We start from the raw sequence: 21,365 nt of genomic DNA, 5'->3' as shown, positions 1-21,365 counted from the left end.
ACTCAGTAATAGCAAGTAAAATATTCTTGGCTTTTCTTAAAAAGATGCCAATCAGTCTATAGCAGCTGTTTGGAGTCTTTGACCATGAACTTAAACCCACAGGCAGGAATCTACCTCTCAATCTGAGTGGGGAAAAATCAACCTGGTCCTATTTAAAGTGCCTTTCTTTTAAATTCCAAAGCTTCTTGATCTGCATTTACACCTTGAGATGAACGCGTAGGTCTCCCTAATATAGTGCACTGGGTATGTGAACTGTGTCTCTGGCAGAGCTCCCAGTTCTCAGGAGCCAGTATTTTCAGTCCTGGGTTCCCTTTTCCATCTCCACTGCCTTTTGGCATCAAAGTGCTTAGCCTGCAGAAAGTGTATCTCTTCTCCCCAACTTACTCAGCTGGAAAAACTCTGCAGATGCATGAACCAGACCTGCTATCAGTGATCCTGAGGCTTCTGTCCTCGTGAGCTGATAAAGGCTAATACCTCTTCCACCTGCTGCTTGAGATTTCTGTTTCCTCAAGTTTTGAATATTCCAGGGGTCGAGCAACAGTGCCTTCTACTCTGTTTGGGGGCCAGGCAGTAATTAGATACGCCTCCAGTGGGTCACATTCCCCTCCTTTAGGAAGGACTCACTTAAGTTTCTGTTTAACCTTTCTTCTTTCTATCAAAGACGCCTTTCTTCTTTCATGGCCCTGCTTGCTGATCTGTGTGCCTTTTTAACCTCTCCTTTGCCTTCTGACTTGGATTTTTTTCTAAAATACTATTGTAGGTTCTGTCGTACGCGGCCCATCATTGTGAAAGCGATGGAATCAGTGAGGCTTCCGTTGACTAAAGTATGCATTGTTCTAGTGCATCCTGACCACCACCACCTCTGAGGTGGCTAATCCCACCCAGGAAATGACCAACGTCAAGTTCTGGCTTACTACCATCCTGCCTGCCTCCCCTTTGGCATGCCTGTTTGCTTGTTTATTGTCCTGATTTCATTTATTTTCCAGGCCACTATTGTCGGGGTCCAAAAACAAAATCTTTGTCCCTTTAAAATTTACCCAGGGTTTTTTTTTTTTTTTTTTTTTTTTTTTAACTATTCCTGGTCTTCTTCACCCCTCACCTTTGAATCTGTCCAGACATACTCTGATCTCTCTTGGAATAGCTGTTCAAGTCGTATTGCTCTAGCGCTTCATCTGCAGGTCATAAATCACATCTCTCACTGTTTTCCGGGCCTGGGATCCCCAAAGGGAGTCGTTGCATCCTGTTCTCTGTGGTTTTGCCTCCCTCCCTTGGTTGGGTTTCCTTAGGTCCCAGGCATCCCCTCTACACTAAGAAGTACCAGTGTCTCTCACTCTTGTGATGCCCACTTGCAGCCTAGTGGTCAGGAGCTGGCATTCTCTCTTCCTTATTCATCTGCTGCCCTTGACTTCACAGTCTCCTCTCCCCTTCCCTCTGTCCAGTCTGTCACTAAGATCTCTCTTTTTCTTTGAGTTAGCTCTCTTCCTTTTGTTAATCGTTTTGTACCCTTTATTCTCTCTTCCACCGCTCTTATTCTGATTGTTAGACCAGAGTGTGTTTTCAAATCCTCCATGGTGTCCTTTGCAAACCTGATTTTTTTAAAACTAAGTGCTCCAGGCACATGCCTTGAAAACTACCTCCTCAACTGTTAGGTTTGCAGTCACTTTATGGAAATTTTCTTTCATCTTGAGATGAGTAAGGTGGCATGTTCCCTTTTGGTGCTCCTTTTTTTTTTTTTTTTTATTCACCAATTAAATCTGCTACCTTTCTTTTCTTTTTTCACTTTTTGGTCATACCACATGGCCTGTGGGGTCTTAGTTCCCTGACCAGGGATCAAACCCATACCCCCTGCATTGGCAGCTCAGAGTCTTAACCACTGGACCACCAGGGAAGTCCTTACCTTCCTGTAGACATGAAGTTGAAATGTGTATCTCCGCACTCTAGTGGTATAATCTTGCTATGTGCGTGCTCAGTCTCTTCAGTCATGTCTGACTCTTTGCAACGCTGTGGACCATAGCCCACCAGGCTCCTCTGTCCATGAGATTCTCCAAGCAAGAATACTGCAGTGGGTGGCCATTTCCTTCTCAAGGGGATCTTCCCAACCCAGGGATCAAATACTCATCTCTTATGTCCCCTGCATTGGTAGGTGGTTACCACTAACAGGTTTAGTTCAGTTCAGTCCCTCAATCATGTCCGACTCTTTACGACCCCATGAATTGCAGCATGCCAGGCCTCCCTGTCCATCACCAACTCCTGGAGTTCACTCAAACTCATGTCCATCGAGTCAGTGATACCATCCAGCCATCTTATCCTCTGTCGTCCCCTTCTCCTTCTGCCCCCAGTCCCTCCCAGCATCAGGGTCTTTTCCAATGAGTCAGTTCTTCGCATCAGGTGGCCAAAGTATTGGAGTTTCAGCTTCAACATCAGTCCTTCCAATGAACACCGAGGACTGATCTCCTTTAGAATGGACTGGTTGGATCTCCTTGCAGTCCAAGGGACTCTCAAGAGTCTTCTCCAACACCACAGTTCAAAAGCATCAATTCTTCGGTGCTCAGCTTTCTTCACAGTCCAGCTCTCACATCCATACATGACCACTAGAAAAACCATAGCCTTGACTAGACGGACCTTTGTTGGCAAAGTAATGTCTTTGCTTTTGAATATGCTATCTAGGTTGGTCATAACTTTCCTTCCAAGGAGTAAGCGTCTTTTAATTTCATGGCTGCAATCACCATCTGCAGTGATTTTGGAGCCCCCCAAAATAAAGTCTGACACTGTTTCCACTGTTTCCCCATCTATTTGCCATGAAGTGATGGGACCAGATGCCATGATCTTCGTTTTCTGAATGTTGAGCTTTAAGCCAACTTTTTCACTCTCCTCTTTCACTTTCATCAAGAGGCTTTTGAGTTCCTCTTCACTTTCTGCCATAAGGGTAGTGTCATCTGCATATCTGAGGTTATTGATATTTCTCCCAGCAATCTTGATTCCAGCTTGTGCTTCTTCCAGCCCAGCGTTTCTCATGATGTACTCTGCACAGAAGTTAAATAAGGAGGGTGACAATATACAGCTTTGACGTACTCCTTTTCCTATTTGGAACCAGTCTGTTGTTCCATGTCCAGTTCTAACTGTTGCTTCCTGACCTGCATATAGGTTTCTCAAGAGGCAGGTCAGGTGGTCTGGTATTCCCATCTCTTTCAGAATTGTCCACAGTTTATTGTGATCCACACAGTCAAAGGCTTTGGCATAGTCAATAAAGCAGAAATAGATGTTTTTCTGAAACACTCTTGCTTTTTCCATGATCCAGTGGATGTTGGCAGTTTGATCTCTGGTTACCACCTGTCAATGTAATCATCAAAGCCAGGAGCATCCTGAGATCTGGTGGGGAGAAAGCTTGAGGGTTGGTTTTTGTTTGTTTGTTTGTTTATTTCAACTAAACTTTCACTATACCCCTATGATAGACAATTAGGTACTCTGCTAGTATCCTCAAGCACATTCTTATTTAATCCTGGTAGTAACTTTGTAAGATAATTAACGAGGTAATTTTAACCCTTTAGAAATAAATAATATCGCTGCTACTTTACAGAATCAGAGAACTGTCTCCAACATCAGTGCTTGCTTAATACGGGCATGATATGTGTCACTACCTACGGTACATGTAAACCTCCTTATACTTTATACACATTTCCTGTGCCTGTAGTTCATATGGAGAGTAGAACAAAGGTTTATACAATTGCTAATTAAAATACCTATATTCTGAATGCTGAAGCTCTAGTACTTTGACCATCTGATGTAAGGAGACGACTCATTGGAAAAGACCCTGATGCTGGGAGAGATTGAGGTCAGGAGAAGGGGAGACAGAGGATGAGATGGTTAGATATCGTCACCAACTCAACAGACATGACTTCGAGCAAACTCCAGGAGGTAGTGAAGGACAGGGAAGCCTGGTGAGCTGCAGTCCATGGGGTCACAAAGAGTCGGACAGGACTGAACAATAACAAATATCCTGAACAGAGAGCAACCTGATGATAACAGCTCTCCCACATTCTTTGAGGGATGGGCGACTTGGGTGTAGCTGGGAGCCTCCCTTCTGCATCTCTGGAGTAAGCCTGGGAGCTGGGAGGCATGGGGAGATTCTAGCTTCGTCCTGTGCCTCCTTTGGAAGTTGGTTCTGTTTGGACCAGGGCAGTGGTGAATTAGAGAGGCCCATATTCTATTCCACTTCCATAACCTGGGCTTTTATGAATTCGCTAAAGTTTTTCTAGACCCCTGGGACTCACCCTCAAAATCAGAGCCACTCCTTACCTGTGTTATCACTTCCAACTCTTTGGCATGTTTCTTACACCAGAACTTCAGCCTTGCTTTCATTTCCACTTCCAGAGCTCGTCTGTCTCCTGAACCTTCGTGAATGGTCTGTGTACAAACTGAGCTGTTCTGGGGCTTTCTCCAGCCCCAGAGAAATATCTTTCATTTTAAAAAAGTCTTCATCACCATTTTAGTGTGGCTGTATGAGGGAAATCTACCATCTTTAATCAGAAGCCTGCATGCGTGCATGCTCACTTATTTCAATCGTGTCCGACTCTTTGGGACCCCATGGACTGTAGCCCGCCAGGATCCTCTGTCCATGGGATTCTCCGGGCAAGAATACTACAGTGGTGGCCATTTCCTTCTCCAATCAGAAGGCTAGTATCATTTAAGTCTTATATCAAGTCCTATTTTTCAAATGACAGCATTAGAGCTCAAAGAGGTTGACTAATGTACCTAGGTTGCTGCTAAATGGTGCAACCAAGACATAAGCCCAGGCAGCTAGATTCTTAAACATGCTACCCTATCACCTTGCTTTTAAAACCAGGCGCTAGAGAGTCTTCGTCACTGAGACAGAATCTCATAGATTATAGGTGTGGGAAACTGTGCCAGCAGAGAGGCTGTAACCTGGAAATTGGCAAATTATACTACATTCCATTAATATAATGGCATTGTTATATGACACATGAATTAGAAATGGCTAATGAATAATAGATTATATCAACTGTTTCTCTGAATCACAGGCCTTCCAGGAGAACTTTTTGCACATTTCATTTTAGAACAACTAAGATGACATCATTTCTGGAACAGTTTGATTTGTTCTGCGTGTCTGAGGGAAAAAGAGAGTACAGCAAACCTTAGAGTGTGGACATTTTCAGACAATAGTCATAAGACTGGAGAGAAGCTCATTGTAGCCCAACTGCACTTTGTATGTTGCTACTTCCTGAAATAACCTGGAACTAATGTATCTAAGCAACCTACTTCCTGTTCATTGAGTTACAAGCCTCCTAAAACCATGGCAGACCAGTTTTTTGTTACAAGAGGAAATGGTTCCATTTAAATTCGGAATATTTTTCTTACACAGTCCAGGGGTTCTGAAATAAGATTTCACTTCTGCCTTGAGCTCATCACTGTGCCCTTTGCCACCTTTTGCGATATCTCTGGGTCCATCCTAATTGATTTTGACTTTTAGCTCTAGACTTTCGGTAATTATGTAACATATACCATCTTAAGTGTAAGATATCTCTAGTACAGTCTTTTGATATTTTATAGATCATAGAAACCAAATCTTATTTCATTCTTTGGTGCATTTCAGGATTGAAAAAAAGAAATACTGTTTCTTAAGGCTGTGGTTCTTTCTGCTAAACCACCTTCATCAGGTTCTAGAAATCAAGAAGAGTTTACAGTGTGCGTGTGTGCATCATAAAGACTTCAGACTCGGCATGGTACATGTTAAAAAAAAGCTCTTATAAAACTCCACACTATTCATTTTGTATACTCTTCACATGTAATCTGTCCTAGAGTCCAAGTCTTGTTGTTGTTTAGTCACTAAGTTGCATCTGACTCTTTTCTGACACCATGAACTCTTTTTGACACCAGGCTTCTCTGTCCATGGGATTTCCCAGGCAAGAATACCAGAGTGGGTTGCCATCTCCTTCTCCAGAGGATCTTCCCGATCCAGGGATCGAACCCATGTCTCCTGCATTGGCAGGCAGATTGTTTACCACGGAGCCACCAGGGAAAAGCTCAGATCCCAAGTATATGTTGTAAACAAAAGGGTGTTCCTTTGTTGGGGGGGGCGGGTCTCAGTTTATTTTCTCATCTGTCGAATGGAGATAATATTATCTACCTTGAGACACATTCGCTGTGAACATTAAATGGAAAAAAAAACTGAGGCGAATGAACTATATGATATGATATTGATCATTCAAAGTCCTAACTTAGCGGAAAAGCATCTCCAGTTGGAGGCGGGAAGTACCCTGGTAGTACGCGAAGCTGGAAATCCAGAGAGAGAGTGACTGTGCAGCCCTGTCTGTAAGGAGCTGGGGCGCCTCGAGCAGGCTGCTTTCCTTCTGGGAGTGCATCTGTCATCTCCAGAATGTCTCTGACTGTGTGCACACCTGGGGCTGCGCCAGAAAACAGGAGGGGAGGATGGAAGGAGGGAACCCCGTAGGTCTAGGAACTGTAGGCTGGGATTGTGTTCCTCCCTTGGCGTGAGCCTCTCTGTCAGCCTTTCTGATGGTCTGAGACTTGGCCACTGTGTCATAAGCCACCCATGTAATGGGCACCAGAGGAGGTAATACCCAGCTAATTGAGGAGGTCCTATAGCTGGGAGCCTAGGTCATGTGGTATAAGCAGAATGAACTGGGAATTTTACTCTCTCTCCAGTAACTGCTGTTAACAGTCTGCAGACAGATTGTTTACATAAAGTTCTTAGGCCAGGCAAAGGAGAGGCCCTGAGGCTTCTCTCTGGATTATTCCTATTTGCATGTCTCCTCTCCCCCACCGCACCCCCCCACCACCACCCCTACCAGACCCTGGCATGTCTCCACAAGGCTTCTTCTGCACTGTGTGGGGATTAATATCCCAATTTGGTGTTAGGAAAGGTGTCCCTCTAGAGAATCTCTAAACTCACCCTCAGGACTCTTTTCCTGCCTTGACTTCATAATTTAAACCTGGAGACCTGCCAGTCTCTGACACTGTAATAGGAATTCACCAAATTTATCTTTGTTTTATGTATCAAGATTAATTTGTTTTCCCAACGCCTCTTCCCCAATTTGCCTACATCTCCTCATTTCTCAGAATCTTTCTTTTCTTCTTTCTAATCCCAAAAGATACTTGAATTTGTGGGGGAGGGGGGAGTCGTCCAAATTTTTAATATAACAGGTTAGATTTAGATATAAACAGTTGCCTTACTGCTTACTTTATATATTTTCATAAGCTGAATTTTATATACTCTGTATATTTTTTATTACCTGTTACAATTCAGGGTTTTTTTTTAACCTTATAATTACATGGCTTTCCAATGACTGCTGAGTGGTAAAGGATATCATCTATTTTTTTTTTAAGTACATATATGTTTCTTAGTGTAAATCTTATCTCTTTGAATTAATTTGACTTTTTTTCTCCAGAACCTTAAAGGAAAATACAATTTCAAATGACAAGCCTCATTTGTTTGGTGTGTCTCCTAAGTTTTGTACATGTAAATTTACCCTCCAGATGTTTTTATAAATACTCTCAACTCTGCTTTTCCTCTCTAATAAGTATAGCTTTTCATAGCATGCTGGGCTTTTCTCGGATGCCTGGCTAAGGGGTCTTAGTGCCATCCTTTCTTCTTCACCTCTGGGTGTCTGGTAATGTGGATTTACAATTTACAGACATGTGGGCTGATTATGAAGAGATTTCTATGTATCCTAAGTGCTGCTTGATTCTGGAAGGTATTTAATCAGTACTAAGGAGTGTTAAAAAAAAATTCAACTGAGTAAATTTGAAGATCTAATTGGCTTTATTCAGCAATTCTTTTATCAGGCAGCATCCTGTCTAGAAAGTAGAAAGACCCTCTGTACGAAATGGAAGGTTTTATAGGCAGAAAAGAAGGTCCTTTAGGTATGAAGTCTTGGTGGGGCTTAGCAGAAGCCACAGCCCTTTGGGCTTGTCGTTTGTTTCTAACAGGAATATGGTGCATGGAGTATCCTGTTGACCTGTTGTTATTGTCGCTAAGTCACGTTTGACTCTTTGTGACCCCATAGACTGCAGTGCCCCAGGCTTCCCTGTCCTTCACTATCTCCCTGAGTCCATTCAAACTCATGTTCCTTCTCAAGAAACAAAATGACCCCAGGGACCCTTTCCAGTTTGAAACATCGTCAACAAAGTTTCGTCTAGCCAAAACTATGGTTTTTCCAGTAGTCATGTATGGATGTGAGAGTTGGACCATAAAGAAGGCTGAGCGCCGGAGAACTGATGCTTTTGAATTGTGGTCTTGGAGAAGACTCTTGAGAGTCCCTTGGACTGCAAGGAGATCCAGCCAGTCCATCCTAAAGAAAATCAGTCCTGAATAGTCATTGGAAGGACTGATGCTAAAGCTGAAACTCCAATACTTTGGCCACCTGATGAGAAGAACTGACTCTTTAGAAAAGACCCTGATGCTGGGAAAGATTGAAGGCAGGAGGAGAAGGGGACGACAGAGGATGAGATGGTTGGATGGCATCACTGACTCAATGGACGTGAGTTTGGGCAAGCTCCAGGAGTTGGTGATGGACAAGGAAGCCTGGTGTGCTGCAGTCCATGGGGTCACAAAGAGTCAGACATGGCTGAGCAACTGAACTGAACTGGTTCTATCCTGTGTGGTGAGATTCGTGCTCAGGAGGAACTTGTCAGCATGAGGCTTTGTGGTTCCAGATTATCTGAAGGTCTGTGCTTTGATCCCATGAACTTTTTTTCTCATGTGACACCTGTACTGCTGCTCTTTGAGCCTTGAGGTGAAGATCTTGAAGGAAATGGCATAAGTGACCATGGGCTGGCCTCTCCCGTCAACTCTGCGCTCTCTGCATTTCAGATGCCTGGAACAGAGGAGCCCCACGATGCATGCGGCCCCGAGGAATCCAAGGGGAACTTGGAAAGTCCCAAACAAGGCAGCAGTAAGATGAAGCTCAAGAGTCGCCTGTCAGGTAAGTGGATTCTTTGCCTGCCTGATTGGGAGCTTCTGGCCTCAGGAGTGGGAAGATAAGGTTATTAGCATGCTGAGCCCTTTTTTTCTTTTGTTGTTCAGTCACTAAATCATGTCTGACTCTTTGCAACCCCATGGACTGGAGCCCACCAGGCTCCTCTGTCCTCCACCATCTCCTGGAGTTTGCTCAAATTCATGTCCATTGAGGCGGTGATGCTATCTAACCATCTTTTTTCCATAAAACTTCCAGATTGTTTTGTGTTTGATGGTGCGTGCCCCAGGCGTAACTGCCTTCAGCCTGGCTGCCCACATGAGTATTTTCATTTGAGTCATAATGAAGGGAATGTCAACATCTCTGTCTCTGCTTAAATGTAAATTTCCTGTTGTGTTTGGTTCGTTTACTTCAGGTGACCCTTTCTCTGTGGAATATTCCTGATGGCCTGTCTTTCCAGCCAACATACCTATTCCCCAAACCGCTGGTCCACCAGAACCTGGGGCAAAGAACTGGTTTTTTTTTTTTTTAAAGTATCAAATGTGCATCTCAACTAAATGGAGGGGCCAGTGGGACGTAGTTGTAGCTTTTGTAACAAAGAGATCTGATGTTTCCTGGGCACATCTTCCTAGCAGCTGGCCTAGGCCCTGAAAGAGAAAGTCAGAGGCTGTATATGGGGATACATTGTGACTTTTGAGACAATGTCTGAGGCACTTTCACCTTGACAAGCTTTTTCTACAAAACAAGAGGAAAAAAAATTATATTTTATGGATGCATTGATATAAAGGTACAAGCTCGATTCATTATCATCTATTAGTTACTCTTATGTTCATTCTTTTTTCCTCCTGAATTTAAAAGAAATTAAAACATTTTTGTGGGCCCCTATGATTATCTTGGGCCCTCAGCACTGTGTCTGCTGGTCTGATGGAGAAATCACCCCTTGGCTACCCACCTGTGAAGGACATCCGATCTAACAGGAAAAGCAAGAGTTTGGAAGCTTGGCAGAATCAAGTTTACCCATCAGCTCTTGAGTTACCTTGTGACCTTAGGCTGGTTATTGAACCTCTGTAAACTTCCTCTCTCACCTAAGACAGGAGAAGATAGTCCCGACTTTAAAAGGTTGAACAGATAAAAACAAAACAAAAGCACATATAAAGGCACCTCGCACAAAGCCTGGTGTGTTACCATCCCCCCAGTAAGTCAGTGTCATCTTTCTGTTGCCCACATCAGTGGAGGGACAGGGTGGTGTCTATGACTGCCAACCAAGAGCATCTCCAGCCCACATTGCCTCCGCCTCTGTTATTCTCAGGTAAGGTGGCAAATTTAGGATAATACACATCCATTTAAAAACAAGAAAACCTGAGTAAAAAAATGAGTAGCTTTGTATTTATAAGTCAGAATAATTAGGTAATGTCATATATGACTGTTAGGGTATTGGTTTGCAACAAAAAGTGTAAGGACCAGAGGCTAATAAGACCAAAGAGAAAGGTTAGGCTGATGGTCTTCAGCCCCCTTTCAGCTCCCCTTCAGCCCCGAGGATCACCTGAGAGGAATACATTCAAATCCTGTGCATTTGGGCAGGGGAGAAGGTCTTTAGGTCAGCTCTCTGATCAGTGCCTTATAAACAGTTCCCAGGGAAGGCTCACAGAGTTCTAGGGAAATACAGTGACCTTTGAAACCAGTGTAGTCACATTCCTCATTTTATGGATGTGACCAGAGAAATTAAGGGGATCCCAAAGGTTGCTCATTCGGTCTGCCCTCCAGAGTTCTTCTACCACCTCTCAGCTTCCTGAGGATCATGGAGAGAATCCTATTCCCCAGACTGGGGGTTTATGGTGTGGGGAGGGGATCCTAGCTGATGACCTTTCAGATCCATGACTTTCCACGTTCGTACTATTGATTTAAACCATGCATGACACTGAACTGAGTACTAAATCCAGAACTGGCTATTGTTTGCCACAAAGGCATGCTGCCTTCTCTTCCTGTATTTTCCCCAGACTCACAAGGCCATAACAAGGAAATAGAGTAGAAGGAGCACATGTGTGGAGTCAGGAAGAGCTGTGTTCAGTTCCCAGCTCTGCCATTGCTGGCTGTGTGACCTGGAACAGGTGATTTCTCTGGGTCTCAACTTTTTCACCAATAAGATGAGGGTTATAATCTACATGTATTGTGCACGTCGATGTGAGTGCCTTCTAAGTCAGCCTTGTTGAGAGATCCAGTAGAGAGAAGGCATATGGCACTGCCGTTCCAAAATGTGGCTGCGGTAGGCCGTCACCACGTGGTAGCTGCCTCTGTCCTCACTGACATGGTTAATATCACATTCATCGTTGTCATTTTCACATCATTGTTCTCATTCCATCTCAAGGGGGGGAGATGCTTGAATGGGTTCAGACAGGAAGATTCTCAAGTTGCAGGTCATGATGAAGTATGCACGAACATTGTGAAGACTGAGGTCTCTCTGAGTTGTGGTGCCCGGGGGAGGCATCCAGGGTGGGCAGGATGAAGGAAAGCCGGTATACTGGCAGAACTGGGCAGAACACAAGAGGAGGAAAACCAGGGTCTAGACTTGGGACAAAATGCAGGAGAAGTATTTTGGGACAATGAGGGAAAAAAATGGGTTAGAGAAGTTTTTGGCAACTGTTTTTCTGCCTCAGCTGTCTGAAAGATACAATAATCCCGCCACAACCATGATTCAGTGCAGCAGAAAGATTAGGGGGGAGGAGATTCTTGGCATGGGAGGTGATGGTGCAGGCAAACTTGGGGGAAACTTCAGTGATATTTATATGCTCCCCAGTTTGGGGACGGATGTGGGCGGAGGGCACATGCTCTCCTCTGAGAATTCGCAGGCTGGAGCAATGAATTCACCGAGCAGGGTAGTGGGAGATAAGACTGGAAAAGTAATTTGGAGGCACGTTAAAGAGGCTTAAGGAATTGGTTCTTCATTCAGTGCTTTGAAATATGTTCAGTCTAAAGACATTTGAATACAGGAGATTTTAATGTGATCACTTCCTAATTTCTGGGTCCTGTAAACTTGGATATTTATTTCATATTTTCGTAAGCGAGTCACTCTGGTATTCACATATCGGTATATTATCTACAGACACTACCGTATGTGGTTTCTCTTCTGTTGATGGCAAGTGCTTCCCTGTCAGCTCAAAAGGAATTTTCTTCTAATAAATCTTGTTCATATGAGTAAGCATGCCAAGATAGATTAATCTGGCCATGAGTTATTAAGTCATGAATTATTAAGGAGGTTCTCTAAAGAGGTTCCAACCATTTCCACTAAGATTTTGGCCCGTCTGGCTCCAAAATGACTGAAGTGATTTCATGGAACATTTTTCCTGATATTCTAACCAGAGTTTTCTTTACTTCATACCTCCTTTTTTTGCCAGTAGGGTTCCCTTTTAACTTTGGTATTTTTTGATTTATCCATGTTAATGCCTTAGGTCTGTGATCTTTTTAAATGAAAATTTTTCTTTTGATTGCAAAGGAATTTCAGATGTTTGAAAACCTGAAATTTGTATCACAAAGTTAATATGTAGCTTTTGAAAAACCAGGCCTTTAGTGATGTCTATTATAATATAACTGTATCAGCACCATTCTAACTTTTCATCATTGTTAAAAACTCATCAATATATTATTTTTAAAAGAGTACAGAATCATTTTATTTCATGATAAACTTCTGAGAAATTTTTAGGTAAATTAAAATTTTAAGTCATCAACTAAAATATTGAATAGAAGAATTTGACATTTCAAAGAATCTATATGTGTATAAAGTTATATACATACATATACATGGATATACACATATATTGGTGCATAATGTAAACATTGTAATGTGATTATAACTATATTCAATATAATTGATCCATCATTTAAGATTAAAGTCTTTAAACTCTGATACACTGTTGGTAGGAATGTCAACTGACATAGCCACAATGGAAAACACACAATGGAAAGCCACAATGGAAACAGTATGGCTGTTTCTCAAAAAACTAAAAATAGAACTATCATATGACCCACCAGTTCCATTTCTGGAAAAGTAGTATCAAAACAAACACTAAATACACTAATTCAAAAAGATACATGCACCCCAGTATTCACAACAGCATTACTTACAATTGCAAGATATGGGAGCAACTTGCATGTTCATCAACAGCTGAATGGATAAGGAAGCTGTGGTGTGTTTGTGTGTGTATATATGGAATATTACTCCACCATAAAAAAGGTGTGAAATGATGCCATTTGCAGCAGCATGGAGGGACTTGGAGGGTAGTAAGCTAAGTAAAGGCAGTCAGACAGACAAAGAAAGTACTATATGATACCACTTATATGTAGACGCTAAAAAAATACAACAAACTAATGAATATAGCAAAAAAAGAAGCAGACTCAGAGATATAGAAAACAAACTAGTGATTACCATTGGGGAGAAGGATGAGGGAAGGGGAGAGGGGGAGTAGGGGATTAAGAGGTACAAGCTATTATGTACAAAGTAAGCTACATAGTTTTATATGTAGGATATATTATATAATACAGGGGATGTAGTCTATATTTTATAATAACTATGAATGGAATATAATCTTTAATGATTGTTAAACACTGTATTATACATGTATAATTCATATCATACATAAAAATATACTTCAATTTAAAATGAATAAAAATTTTTAGATAAAGTCCCTTGCTGCTAAGTCACTTCAGTCGTGTCCGACTCTGTGCGACCCCATAGACGGCAGCCCACCAGGCTCCCCCGTCCCTGGGATTCTCCAGGCAAGAACACTGGAGTAGGTTGCCATTTCCTTCTCCAATGCATGAAAGTGAAGTCGCTTAGTCGTGTCCGACCCTCAGCGACCCCATGGACTGAGCCAACCAGGCTCCTCCGTCCGTGGGATTTTCCAGGCAAGAGTACTGGAGTGGGGTGCCATTGCCTTCTCCTAAAGTCCCTTAAGCTTTCCTGTTTTAAAATAGTATACAATATAAACTTCTGCTTTACTGACTATGCTAAAGCCTTTGACTGTGTGGATCACAACAAATTGTGGAAAAATTCTCAAAGAGATGGGAATACCAGATGAACTTACCTGCCTCCTGAGACACCTGTGTACAGGATCAAGAAGCTGCAGTTAGAACCAGACATGGAACAACTGACTGGTTCCAAATTGGGAAAGGAGTACAACAAGCCTGTGTATTGTCACCCTGCTTATTTAACTCCTATGCAGAGTACATCATGAGAAATGCTGGGCTGGATGAATCACAAGCTGGAGTCAAGATTGCCAGGAGAAATATCAACAACCTCAAATATGCAGATGACACCACTCTAATGGTAGAAAGTGAAGAGGAACTAAAGAGTCCTTTGTGAGGGTGAAAGAGGAGACTAGAAAAGCTGGCTTAAAACTCAACATTCAAAAAACAAAGATCATGGCATCCCATCCCATCACTTCATGGCAAATAGGTGGGGAAAAAGTAGAAGCAGTTAACAGATTTTATTTATTCTCTTGGGCTCCAAAATCACTGCTGATGGTGACTACAGCCATGAAATTGAAAGATACTTGCTCCCTGGAAGGAAAGCTGTGACAAATCTGCTGCTGCTAAGTCACTTCAGTCGTGTCCGACTCTGTGCGACCCCATAGACGGCAGCCCACCAGGCTCCCCCGTCCCTGGGATTCTCCAGGCAAGAACACTGGAGTGGGTTGCCATTTCCTTCCCCAATGCATGAAAGTGAAAAGTGAAAGTGAAGTCGCTCCGTTGTCTCTGACTCTTCACGACCCCATGGACTGCAGCCCTGGACCAGGCTCCTCCGTCCACAGGGGTTTCCAGGCAAGAGTACTGGAGTGGGGTGCCATTGCCTTCTGACAGCATATTAAAAAGCAAAGACATCACTTTGCTGACAAAGGTCCGTCTAGTCAAAGCTATGGTTTTTCCAGTGGTCATGTATGGATGTGAGAGCTGGACCGTGAAGAAGGCTTGAGTGCTGAAGAATTGATGCTTTTGAACTGTTGTGTTGGAGAAGACTCTTGAGAGTCCCTTGGACTGCAAGGAGATCAAACCAATCCTAAAGGAAATCAACCCAAAGTATTCATTGGAAGGACTGATGCTGAAGCTCCAACACTTTGGCCACCTGATGTGAAGAGCCAACTCACTGGAAAAGACCCTGGTGTTAGGAAAGATTGAAAGCAGAAGGAAAAGAGAGCAGCAGAGGATGAGATGGATAGATAGTCATGACTCAGCCAGTGACTCAGTGGACATAAATTTGAGCAAACTCCAAGAGATAGTGAAGGACAGGGAAGCCTGATGTATTGCAGTCCACAGGGTCACAAAGAGATGGCACGACTTAGTGACTAAACTATGTATTATAAAGATGTCTTTAAAAATCATTAATGATTTCTTAAACAGGATGTGACAGTTGTTCTGTCGTGTTTGACTCTTTGTGACCCCATGGACTATACAGTCCCTGGAATTCTCCAGGCCAGAATACTGAAGTGGGTAGCTGTTCCCTTCTCCAGGGAGTGTTACCAATTCATTGATCGACCTGGGGTCTCCTGCATTGCAGGAGCTACCAAGGAAGTCCCTTAAAAAAGATACAGGAGTGCCAACCATAAAGGGAAAATATGATATGTTGTTCTACATTAAAATTATGAACATTTGTTTATCAAAAAATACCATCGAAAGAATGAAAGTCAGAAAAGATATTTGTAATACATAGATTCCACAGAGGACTCATATCCAAAATATATTACTAATAAAAAATAAAAGTCCTGTAAATGAACAGAGAAAAACCCAATAAAAGAATGAGCAAAGAAAAAAAACATAAAGTTTTCTAGTAGTCCAGTTGAAAAAGGAAAAGGGGATAAAAGAGCAAAAGACTTGAACAGCCTTACAGTTTACAACCTTAAAAAAGAAAAACTATCAATGAATATTTGAAAAAAAGCTCAGTCTCATTAGTCCTTTGTTGTTCAATCACTCAGTCGTGTCCAACTCTTTGTGATCCCAAAGACTGCAGCACACCAGGCTTTCCTGTCCATCACCATCTCCCAGAGCTTGCTCAAACTTACATCCATTGAGTCAGTGATGCCACCCAACCATCTAATCTTCTGTTGTCCCCTTCTCCTGCCTTTGATCTTTCCCAGCATCAGGGTCTTTTCTAATGAGTTGGCTCTTCACATCAGGTGGCCAAAGTATTGGAGCTTCAGCTTCAACATCAGTCCTTCTGATGAATATTTAGGACTGATTTCTTTTAGGATTGACTGGTTTCATCTCCTTTAGTTTGATCTCCATTAGTCCTTAGTGAAACATGAATTAGAAACCACAGTGAAATACCATTATTATCCACTCCAGCAGAGTGGCTAAAATTAGAAAGACTGACACTAATAAGTGTAACAAGTGTGTGGAGGAAGAAGCCATAATGCACCCTGGTGATCCCACTTGGTGAAAGGGAATGCATGCCTGTAACCCAGCCACATGCGTTCTAGATAGATCCAACAGATACAGCATGCACATAATGTCCAACAGTATATTCTAGATCAGGGTCACCAGACTACCACCCACCACTGTATTAGTATGGCCCACAGATAGAAATGCTTTCTACATTTTCAGTGCATCTAAAAAAAGTGAAAGAATGTGTGCTGGGACCCTAAAACATTTACTATCTGGCCTTTACAGAAAAATGTTTTCTGACCCTTATTCTAGGTCTGAAACTGGAAACAAATCAAATGTCCATTAGCAATAGAATGGATAGATAAATCATGGTATGTTTATATGATGAAATAGTGTGCAAAAGTGGGGTGAACAATCTATTGGCATGCAACAACACGATGGAATTTCACACATACTGAGAATAAGGAGCCAGATTCAAAATGAACATGTTGTATGTGTTCATTTATATCAAATAAGCAAAAATAATCTGTGATGTTGGACCTCCCAGGTGGCTCAGTGATGAAGAATCCACCTGCCAAGCAGGAGCTCGCAGGTCTGATCCTGGGTCAGAAAGACCCCCTGGAGAAGGAAATGGCAACCCACTCCAGTATTCTTGCCTGGGAAATCCCATAGACAGAGGAGCCTGGTGGGCTATAGTTCATGGGGTAGCCAAGAGTCGGACATTACTTAGCAGCTAAACAACAACAATCTATGATGTTTGAAGTGAGCAGTGTTTAGTGGCACAAAAGGGGATTTGGAGACCTGGTGATAGTCTATGTCTTAGTCTGGATGTTGGTTACTGATAGGTTTCTTTTGTGAAATTTCATGGAATGGTATGTACACTTAATGATTCGTGCACTTTTCTGTAAGTTATCCTTTAACTAAAAGTTTGTTTAAATGTCCATTGCTATACATGAAAAAAAGCATCTACCCCAAGCGTCTACTACCAATCACAAAGTGATATTCCTCCATCACTAAAAAGCCATCCACTGATAGCATTCTCACCATTGTTTATTGCCTTATCAACCACAGCTACGTCTTAGTTGGATTAAATATATACAAACTGACCATATATCCAAACTGGTCACTTCAAAAACTAGCACTTTCTTCAGGGTCTGGCATTATGACCTCAACACTCACCAAGCTCATGCAGAACTTGACAAGAGAACATGATGAGCCAGATGCTTTGAAAGTATTGGCCACCAGGCCATCTGAGCAACCATGAACGTGGGTGTAAATGCAACAAGTTTATACCTATACATGCTCATAAGATTCTCTTCATTCTATATCTCGTCATGTTTTCCCTGTTTTTTCAAGGTGGTGTACACCGTCTAGAGTCTGTTGAAGAATATAATGAACTGATGGTGCGACATGGTGACCCCCGGGCCAGGATGTTAGAGGTCTCCCGAGATGGCCGGAAGCATTCCCTTCCCCAGCTCCTGGACTCGACGGGCACATCACAGGTAGTACGGCACTGTGGAGCCCCTGACTTTCTTATCCAGTCACAGCTACTTGGCTAGGGGCAGAAGAGCATGTTTTAAACCCTGTGTCTCCAGGTTTTCTGTAATTCTCTCAGAGGCCAGCAGGAGCTTCATGGTCTAAAGACCTGTTTGTGTATGAGGGCCAGAAGTATTTAGGACAAGAGATATAGTATAGTCAGTAAGGTCTATCTAGGGAGGCTAGAGAGAAGTCAGCTTAATATTTGGAAATAGAAGAGAAGGGGGGAAAAAAAATCCCTTGTTGGATCTCAAAATCTCAATTCTCTTCCACTGTGTGTTTTGGAGCCGAGAGCCACTTCTGTTGCCAGGAGACAATGGCGCCTCACGGTCTGTGGTGAGCCACCGTCTCTTGTTCAGTGGGTGTGTCGGCAGAGCCTGGTGGGTAGGTGGGTGTGGACACGTGGCGGGGGGTGGCTGTGGTGTGTGCCTGGATCCTACCTCTCATACAGTAACGGCTCCAACAGCCAAGGTCAGAAGAGACTGCAGAGGGGGCTGAGGTGGGTGGGGATGTTCATATTCCATCAGAGCGCGGGACTCTGCAACCCTGCACAGGGGCTCCCCTCAACTTCGTCATCCTCAACCCAGCCAACACCTTGTAGACATCTCATAACCAAGTCAGAAGCAGGCTCAGTCTCTGGGAACTTGTGGAGTGTTCTTCCAGTCCTGGCACCATCAGCCAGAGCACAGAGGAGTCACTGGCATCCGGTCCCCGGGCCTCAGTGAAGCAGAGATGGGAGGAGGGAGTGACAGCTGTGATACCCTTAAGTGCATGGAGACTCAGGTATTAGAGTTCTAGAAGACCTAGCTCAGGTCATCTGGGTTGGGCTCTTGCTTTGGGTGTCTCACATTTTTACGGATAGGGTAGCTAAATCCCAAAGAGGTTGAGCAGTTCCAAGCGATACACCAGAATCACTGTGCAGGGAGTTTGGCCTGACCTGAATACAATTAGAAAGTGCCCATGTTTCAGAGGCCACTGCTGATTAGGCTGTCTTGTGCTGAATCTACCAAGGGCAACTGGAGTTGGGGCAATGAGAAAAAGCAGAGCAGAAAACTTGCATGTGAAGTCGCTCAGTCGTGTCCGACTCTTTGCAACCCCGTAGACTGTAGCCCACCAGGCTCCTCCATCCATGGGATTCTCCAGGCAAGAATATTGGAGTGGGTTGCCAGAGGCCTGGTTAAAACCCATGTCTGGAGACAAGTGTGTGTCCTGGGCAGCATGATCCAGTTGGATCAACGGGGAGATCAAGAAGCCGTCGGAGAGCCACGCTGTCAGACTGTTTTGGTTAGTGCGGAAAATGAGAGCAGGTCTACCGTTGTCCTGGCCAAGGATGTCCAGCATTAAGGTGCTGATTTCTTAACTGACTCATGAGGAAACCTGACTGTACTTATAGCCGGAAACTATCTATTTCCAAACTCCAGGAGATAGGGAGGGACAGGGAAGCTTGGTGTGCTGCAGCCCACTGGGTCGTGAAGAGTTGAACACGACCTGGCAACTGAACAACAACAAAAGAACAGACTTCTAGGAACCAAGAAACACAAGCTAATGCAAGATTTTAAAGAAGAAGCTATTTTTCCCTCTTCAAGTTGTTCTTTCTCTTCTGTCCTCTTTTTTTCTGCCTTTTTCTTTTTCTCCCAGGATTTGCCTTTCTTTCTTTCCTTCCTGCCTTCCACTTTTGTTGATTAGTTTTTAAGGTGTGTTGTTGTCGTTTAGTCGTTAAGTTACATCCTACTCTTTTATGACCTCACAGACTGTAGCCCACCCTGTTCCTCTGTCCATGGGATTTCCCAGGCAAGAATATTGAAGTGGTTGCCATTCCCTGCTCCAGGGGATCTTCTGACCTAGGGATCAGACCCACATCTCCTGCATGGGCAGTGGATTCTTTACTGCTGAGCCATAGGGAAGCCCCTTCCTCTCTCCTCCTCTCTTTCTCTTTCTCTCTCCTACCATCCCTCCACTAAAAAGTATTGTCTAGATTAGAGCTATCCAGTAAAGCTTTCTGCAGTGATGGAAATGTTTTATGTCTATACTACCCAATATGGTAGCCACATGTGCCTTTTAAGCACAGGAAAAGTGGCTAGAGAGACTGAGGAATACGTTTTTAATTTTCATATATCTTAATTTAAATATAGATGGCCACAGGTGGCTCATGGCTGCCAAATGGGATGACAGAAGTCTAAAAGTGCAGTGAGACCCCTAAAACTCTTCAGGAGAAGAGTGAAGCCTGCTGGCCTCTGATCCCTGAAGGGCAGATGGAATAAGGCCCTGCTGGAGGTTGTTGATCAGAGAAAGAGTTCCCTTGTGAGTCTGCACATGAACCTCTGTATTCGAGGGCTACGCCTGGCTATTTCCGTAATTGTTGTAGTTCAGTTGCTCGGTCGTGTCCAGCTTTTTGTGACCCCACAGACTGCATCACTCCAGGCTTTCCTGTCCATCACCAACTCCCAGAGTTTGCTCAGACTCATGTCCATCAAGTCAGCAATGCTATCCAACCATCTCATCCTCTGTCGTCCCCTTCTCCTCCTGCCCTCAGTCTTTCCCAGCAACAGGGTCTTTACAATGAGTCGCCTCTTCACATCAGGTGCCCAAAGTATATCCATAATAGTTTCAGTAAAAGGGTGGTAACCTTGCCAAGCCAACATCATTTTTTTTTTTTTAATGAATCAGAGGCTGGGAGGCCAACATAGCTGACAGATATTATGTAAAACTGCAAGATATAGTTGTTCTAAGCTGCCAGGACTACGAAAATATCATTAGCAGATCTCATTTCTACCTTTGAATGTAGAATATGCTGATTAAGGATAAAAACTATTTTCTAGTGTCTTTTTTCTCATATTAAACATGAAATGATTTTGTTGTTTATGCTAGAATATCTATGTCATTTAAGAAATGTATTATTCTAAAAAGAACACCAAGGAGCTAGGTTGTCACAGTGCTTTAGCAATAGATTCATTTACTCTCTTGTTCTTATTATGAATGATCCACACTGCTTACACACGTGGACTTGGTGGGTGATGGAAAGGGAAACGAGATCAAGATTTTGAGCTGCTGCGTGCCAGAAAGGGAAAGTGTGGCTTGTGGAAAAGTATTTTATTTTCCAAATGTGAGGGATCAGAGCTGAAGCTGCTGCAGTCTCTCAGAGGGAATTTTTTATACGGAATAACAGTTGTCTGGGTTTGTGGTTTGGGTTTTATAAGAAACAAAAGCTTGCTGAGTTCTGAGTGAGTGAATTGAGCTTGAAATGATGAGCTACTTGCTAACCATGATTGTGAACTTGGAATGGGGGCAGGGGTGACTTCCAGTGGAGTACCTGACCGGAGGACGCTCATTCTCCATCTCCAAGGCCACTTGCTTTCCAGTCCCTAACTCCACTCCAGGAAGCAAACAGTAGGATGTGTGGAGTAGGCTCGAGGAAGGTGCAGCCTAGGCTGCTTATGTGGGGAAAAGAAGACGTGGCAGTCCATCACAGTTGGGGCTATTCCTCCAATGCGCTTTATAATTAGC

The 21,365-nt window shown here is 43.3% G+C and overlaps 1 protein-coding gene across 1 annotated transcript in view; it reads left to right on the top strand.

Moving 5' to 3' along the window:
* The window catches only part of PDZD2 (PDZ domain containing 2), a 266,122-nt gene that overhangs the window by 201,366 nt on the left and 43,391 nt on the right, over window positions 1-21,365 (top strand). The window contains exons 6-7 of the mRNA XM_052659129.1: window positions 8,852-8,963; window positions 17,682-17,827. Coding sequence (XP_052515089.1) covers window positions 8,852-8,963; window positions 17,682-17,827 — 258 coding nt within the window. The remainder of the gene's footprint in view (window positions 1-8,851; window positions 8,964-17,681; window positions 17,828-21,365) is intronic.

The sequence above is a fragment of the Budorcas taxicolor genome, chromosome 20 (genome assembly GCF_023091745.1).
Source record: "Budorcas taxicolor isolate Tak-1 chromosome 20, Takin1.1, whole genome shotgun sequence".
NCBI classification, from domain to species: domain Eukaryota; kingdom Metazoa; phylum Chordata; class Mammalia; order Artiodactyla; family Bovidae; genus Budorcas; species Budorcas taxicolor.
This window is presented reverse-complemented; position numbering and strand designations above follow the sequence as displayed.